At 41.3% G+C, this 6,523-nt stretch overlaps 1 protein-coding gene across 1 annotated transcript in view; it reads left to right on the top strand.

Annotated features, from left to right (window-relative positions):
* Positions 1-6,291, top strand: part of LOC101855802 — a 27,653-nt gene extending 21,362 nt beyond the window's left edge. The window contains exons 2-3 of the mRNA XM_005101224.3: positions 932-1,805; positions 5,554-6,291. Of these exons, the coding sequence (XP_005101281.1) occupies positions 1,351-1,805; positions 5,554-6,118 (1,020 nt within the window). The 5' untranslated portion in view covers positions 932-1,350 and the 3' untranslated portion in view covers positions 6,119-6,291. The remainder of the gene's footprint in view (positions 1-931; positions 1,806-5,553) is intronic.
* The last annotated feature ends 232 nt before the right edge of the window (positions 6,292-6,523 follow it).

Genomic DNA, 6,523 nt, shown 5'->3' with positions numbered 1-6,523 from the left:
CCACTCAATCCTCTTCTGGAACTTTTCTCAAGATGCTGCCCTCTGCAGAATACACTGGTCTAGCGCAATGTAGCGACATTATAAAACATAATATTTTCCACATTTAACTCTTTATCAACAATACAGTCGCGCCGGTTTTCACAGCGACTAGTATGAGACAATCACCTGTAGAAACGGCCAGTTCCCATTTCAACTCTTGTATTTTCAAAAATCATAATGACAGTTTATGGGAGGGCCCCATGTCGAAGCCAGCCACTGGCTCCTAGACAATGGGTGGCGGTCCAAGACGATTTCGATTGTAAATGTCTTTAAGTTCTACAAGTTGTGTGATTTTTCGTTATGCTAATTTTGTTATCAAGATCATTAATAATCATTATAAAAATTTGTATCGATCATTGTTATTTTTTCTCCGTTTACCTTACACCTCATTAAAAGTGTAACTGCCGCTCGGAAAAAGAAATATTGACATGGAAATGATAAAATCTCTACAACATTGCTATACAAGCAGTATAAATGAAATATTTGAAGTGAATTAATATTTTGATAATATATTGTTTTTTGATTCCCACTATAACATAATAAAAAACAACAACCATAAAAATTACAAGAACAAAAGCAACACCAGCAATAAAAAACAACAACAACAAGAGCAACAACAACACTATAACAACACAGCAACAACAGCAACAGCAGCAACACAACAACGGCACAACAATAATAGCAGCAACAACATCAACACGAACAATTTGGTACAATTTTAGTTCAAAGGCATTTGCAGTTCAAACCCTATTATAAACCAGAGAATTTAACAATGCAGATACGTCATATTTTCCACCCCCCCCCCCCAAAGCCCCTACCTCTGGGTCACTTATAAATCTGCCGTACCGCTGCTAATCCTGTCATGACCTTGTTTTATTCTATTTTCCCCCAGGGTTGACACAAATTAATATCTGGTTTGAAGTCTAGAAACGATAGATTTACTGACGTCATGAGCTATACCTGGCCGGGAAAGTCACGGTGTTAATCCAGGATAAATTATTCCCTGATGTCAGTTCTGCGTCTACAACACTATGTGAGAGTGTGCAGCAGAATTAAGGAATCACGAAACAAGGATTAAAACCCCAAAACAGAAAAGTATAACAAAAAACAACAGTGTAAGGCTGGACAAAAAAAGAAATCTTGCTCACTACGACATGGTCAATAGAGAGCAATGCTGAGTCATAGCGTTGATTTGTTATCTAATTTTATTTTAGTTACGAGGAAAAAGCTCTCGCTGTCTTGGCTGATAAAGCACATTAAAAGCAACAACGCTGAGAAAAGCACAAATCTTTCACACAGTCGTCGAGCGTGATGGATCATGACAAGCGTAAACTGCCCCGAACACTTTGTCAAAGCAGCTGGGACAATCAAGGGGTACCACGAAAAGACGGTCAAACGGACGTTCGGAAAATCCCGATGGCAACTCCTACGCGTAAGCAAAGTCCAAGCCATTTAGAAGTGCGCGAGTTGAGTGACGTCACAAGCCGGGATGGGAAATTCCCGAATCAAAGCGGTACTTTCCGAAGTACATCCTTGTCTCCAACCTCGCGAGGAAGTGACGGAGGAGGGGCGAGTGAGTTCCGGTCCAGAAGTAGCCGCTCGTTGTCGCCTATGTACGTCCCATCCACGCCGGCTACAGCGGTCAGTCGCCGGAGGCAGCAGGCTGGACATCGGAGTCCAGGAAATGACGCAGACGACCCAACATGTAATCACATCAACCTGTCTCCGACATCACCAGGCTCTGAGTCCATGTCGCCGACGTTCAGGTGAGTCCTTGAATCGAGAACGCAGTGCGAGATTAAAATTATGTGATGTGCTCTACATTTCTTTCAGTCGGTCCCAGCCAGATTTTACCTTCGAAAAAGGGCAAAAATACATGAATATAACTCTAGCCAATGCTACCGATTCAACTCCCAAAGGCCTTGAAAAACAAAGGTGTGTGTGTGTGTGTGTGTGTGTGCGTGTGTGTGTGTGTGTGTGTGTGTGTGTGTGTGTGTGTGTGTGTGTGTGTGGGTGTGTGTGTGTGTGTGTGTGTGTGTGTTTGGGGGGGTGTTGAATTTAATCGAATTTGGTAGGTTAGTGCCAAAAAGGCACCTTTTACCACGTCAAGAAGAAACATTCAGATGGCCGGGACAAAATCAAAGAATTCGACTGGTAGTGTTCTCCCGGTAATACACAAAAAAACCCAACCAACAACCAAAAATAAAAAACTAACGTGAGTTAAATAGAACGAATACAATACATCCATTTTTCTCTTGTCCACAGTTGCTTGCAAAAAAGAAGAAAAAAACTCTTTTGTTTTTTTCTGCTTGATAAATACAGCCATAGTATATATATTTGACAGACCTTAAGATTTTCATGTCTTTTAATCTGCACATTAAGCAGTTCTTTCAAGGCAATTACTTCCTTTGACTGTTTTGAAATATCATACATGGAAATTAGATTTTGCAGAAACAAAAACATTGATCCATTAACATTTAGCTCAATTCAGGGAAGGTTCAGAGCACGGAAAAGGCGTGCAATATAGAGAAAATGTGAATTTTCAGTGTTGTTTAAATGCAGTGACCTCGGTAGTGTAAACCATTCTAAAGAGTGCCCATTCAAGCAAGGTCGTCTCTGGCAATAAATAACGAGATGAAATCAGTACCGTGTTCCATTTTCACAGGGCAAAGAACACATTCCTGAAGGTCATTAGCGTTTCAGACCAGTGTGCGAAAGCTCAGTGCATCTAGTGTGGCGATAATTGAGCTATAGCAGTGCAAATATTGGCACGAGAAAGTAAACAGACTATTGCGATGTTTCTCAGTGTGTCATGTTGACACATTATAGAGACTGCAGGGCACAATCATGGATACCCAAAGTCTATAAATAGCTCTGGCTGCCTCGATTTTATTAATCCCATAAAGCGTTTTCTATGTTACAGCCTTGGTGAACGCATTTTGTGTGCTCATGTTTTTCTGAAAGTTAAACGAAATACAATGTATTAGACATTAAATGATCAATAAGTTCGAATCAGGGAAAAGTATCTTGGCTCCAAAAAAATCCCATTCATTGAACTATTTTAGTTATCGAAATAATATTTTCTTAATTTAGTATGTATTTATCTTAGTTTGATAACTTGTTTACATGTACATGAGAGACACGTTTGGTGTATTTTTAACATTGTTATGATTAAGAGTATCATTGTCCATTTCTTTTTAAAAAGTTAGGGTTTACATTTTGGAGTTTTCTTTTGTATTTATGTTGTTGATATGTGTTGATTGCCTAATTTCTTTTTTCAAGCTGGAACGATCAATTAATTGTATGCCGGTATTTTTTCTGTCTTGTCAGTTACTGAAATTAATCACGTCACAGCATTAGCAAACATGACTTTTTTCTTTTCAAATGACTACATTTAATATACTGGCGAGCCAAAGAAAGTGGGCAGTTTTCAAATCGGTGCTGTAGGAGTAGTCTCGCACATTTTGACATGGCGATTGGCATGCTGAGCTTAAGTCACTTTAGAAAGTCGGTCAGAACAACATTTGTTTATTTTGTTGTTATAAAAAGTGTTTACAACATGTTTGGCCAAAGACGTGTTTTCTCGTTTTTTATTGAAAGTTAACAATGCCTTTACATTTATTCTTTATTCGTTACACACTTCAACGTGTGTTAGAGAAAAGGCCGTCACAATTTTTGGGTTTGTTCTTTTCAATTTTGTTTTATACGATGCCTAGTCTCAGTTATGCTAAACGTCATGAAGCTCTTGGCATGCTGAGAGCTAATGTGACGGTCTCCGCTCTCGCTGGAGCTTTCAATGTGACGAGAGATACTATCCAAAAGCTAAGGATATACTTCAAAGCATGTGGTTCGGTTAGTGACACTCCAAGGTCTGGTCGTCCTCGTGTCACTACTGTTGTTGAAGACAATCGGATCAGAGTTCCACACTTGCGGGATCGGTTTCAAACAGCTTCTAAAACTGTCAGAGATTGGCCTGGGCTTAGACCAATCAACCGCTTCACCGTTCGTCGACGCTTGAAAGCCCACGAAATCGTTGCCCGACACCCAGCTCGACGCACTCGTCTCCTCCAAAGACACCGTCATGCCAGACTCAATTGGGCAAGTCTGCGCCGGCGATGGCATAACCGCTAGTGGAACAGAGTGATATTTTCTGACGAGTCCAGATTTCTTTTGGATCGGCACGAAGGAAGGGAGAAAGTCTACCAGACACGTCATGAACGTTATTAATTTACCTCAGTGTTTCAGTGCTGTTGCTGACAAACGTAGCATTATGGTATGGAAATCCATAACCAGTATTGATACATTCGATCTAGTTATTATCGACGGTAATCTAACTGCACAGAGATACACCAATGACGTGCTCCATCCACACCTTCTACCGTTTCTGGCTCGCCACAGGAACAATCTTGTGTTCCAGCAGGACATTGCACCAGCACACGGTGCCTTTGTTACCCAGAGATTCTTACAACAAAAATGACGTACGTGTTATAACACCGTTGCCAGTTTTATCCCCCGATTTAAACGTGAAGGAGCACCTCTGGGAAAAGATAGACAAGAAAATTTGCACCCTGTGGCCACTCCAACAACAATCCCACAACTGCAGCAATCATTAATAGATGCTCGAAATAATATTCCCCAGCAATTTATCCAGCGACATGTGCAATCCATTAAGCGGAGATGTATTGTAGTCATCAATGCTGGTGGGAGATACACCCGTTACTAATTCTGGGATTTTGGGCATTCAAATCGGTGTTATCAATTTCTAATAGAAGGTGTGCTTTTGGTTGTTTTTCTTACTTTTTTTTGTCTGCACTTGTTGAAAAAATGGCAAGCCTTTCAAAATCCATTTGCAATACGGAATTACTACGGTAAAGAACGGGATAATTGAAAGAACGTAGGGTGCCCACTTTCTTTTGCTCGTCAGTATATGATTCCTAATGTGCCTTTCAAATGTTCTGGTCATTTAAATTGATTGCTATTAAATTACAGTGTTATCATTGTAAGAAAGCATAGTCTAAATGTCCCGTCAGTTACTGTGGAAAAACATGCCGTGAATCACTCGAGACCAGTTTTCCTTTGAAAACTGTGAGAAGTGAGGTTGGGTAACGTTACAGCATGACTTTCAGTGTCAAAGAGTCGATGCATTGAGGACAAGCATTCTGATCGATTCAACAACGTTTAATAAAGACGCACTGTCCTGGGTCACTTCATTATTCACACTGATTATTAGAGCTTGAAAAACCTGAAGAAAGCTGGCAACAACATACACACATCCAATTTTTGTAAGATCAAATCGAGTTTTCAAAATGAAACTTGAAAAAGTAGGTATTAAAATAGTAATACATCATTCATGTTTGTATTTTTATTTGTGTACGATCTTTTATTTCGAAATTTGCAGCATCATCCATTGTCTTTGGTATGCTGCCGATCGCACATAATGTGTCCCCTACGTCCTTAAAGAGTGAATGGGTCAAAGTGTACGTATTTTATTGTTTCTTTCTCTTAAACCTACAGGGACATCTACTCCCCTGTGCCCACGGAAACCACCTTCGACCTTGAACCTGTTCTGAACACCCCCAGGCGACTCTCCCGACGTGTAGCTACCCCTGCCTACCAACAGACTGGTCCGGGTTCGAACCTCCCCTCGTCCAGCGTCTTCCCCGCCATCACTATAGAGACATGTGACGCTCCAAAATCCTCACAGAAAACGCACAACAAGCACCACCAGCCTCCGTTCTCTGTTTATCCCGATTCGTTAGCGTCTTCTCAGAAAACGGCGAATTCTAGAACATTCGAAGGAGCCGTTAGAAAGACGTCCTCCTCTTATAACATTACGTCGTGTCTGAACGTTCCGTCTCCGATCATCCGACGGCGAACAACAGAAGGACGTATTATCGTCGGACTGAACAACGATTTTATCAAAGGCGCTCTCAACAAGATGTGGTCACGCTCTGAGGGAAACCTGCCTGCGTCCGTCTCGGATGACGTGTCCAATAGTAACAGCAACAGCTACAGCAAAAGCAATAGCTTTGCCAAAAGCTACAGCAACAGCAATAGCAACAACGGCAGTAGCAACTGAAGAGACTGTAGAGGAAAGACGCGAGGTTTTAAACCTACAATTGGGTAGTTTCGAGATGGCGTCGAGACGACAGACAACAAGGGAGATTGAATCAGCTGTGGCCTTAGCAAAACACGGGCTACAGCCAGTGATGAAATAATACGACTCTCTCTCTCTCTCTCTCTCTCTCTCTCTCTCTCTTTCTCTCTCTTTCCAACTCTCTCTCTCGCTCTGTATTTCTCTCTGTCTCTGTCTCTCTCTCAGACACACTCACATACAAACACTCTCTTCCTCTTTCACACTCTCTCTGCGTCTCTCTCACTCTTTTTACACTCTCTCTTTTTCCATACCGCTCCTCTTTCTCTCTATCTTTTTCTCTTTAACTCTCTCTAACTCTCTCTCTCTCTCTCTCTCTCTCTCTCTCTC

Source organism: Aplysia californica, unplaced genomic scaffold (genome assembly GCF_000002075.1).
Source record: "Aplysia californica isolate F4 #8 unplaced genomic scaffold, AplCal3.0 scaffold00275, whole genome shotgun sequence".
Lineage (NCBI taxonomy): Eukaryota > Metazoa > Mollusca > Gastropoda > Aplysiida > Aplysiidae > Aplysia > Aplysia californica.
This window is presented reverse-complemented; position numbering and strand designations above follow the sequence as displayed.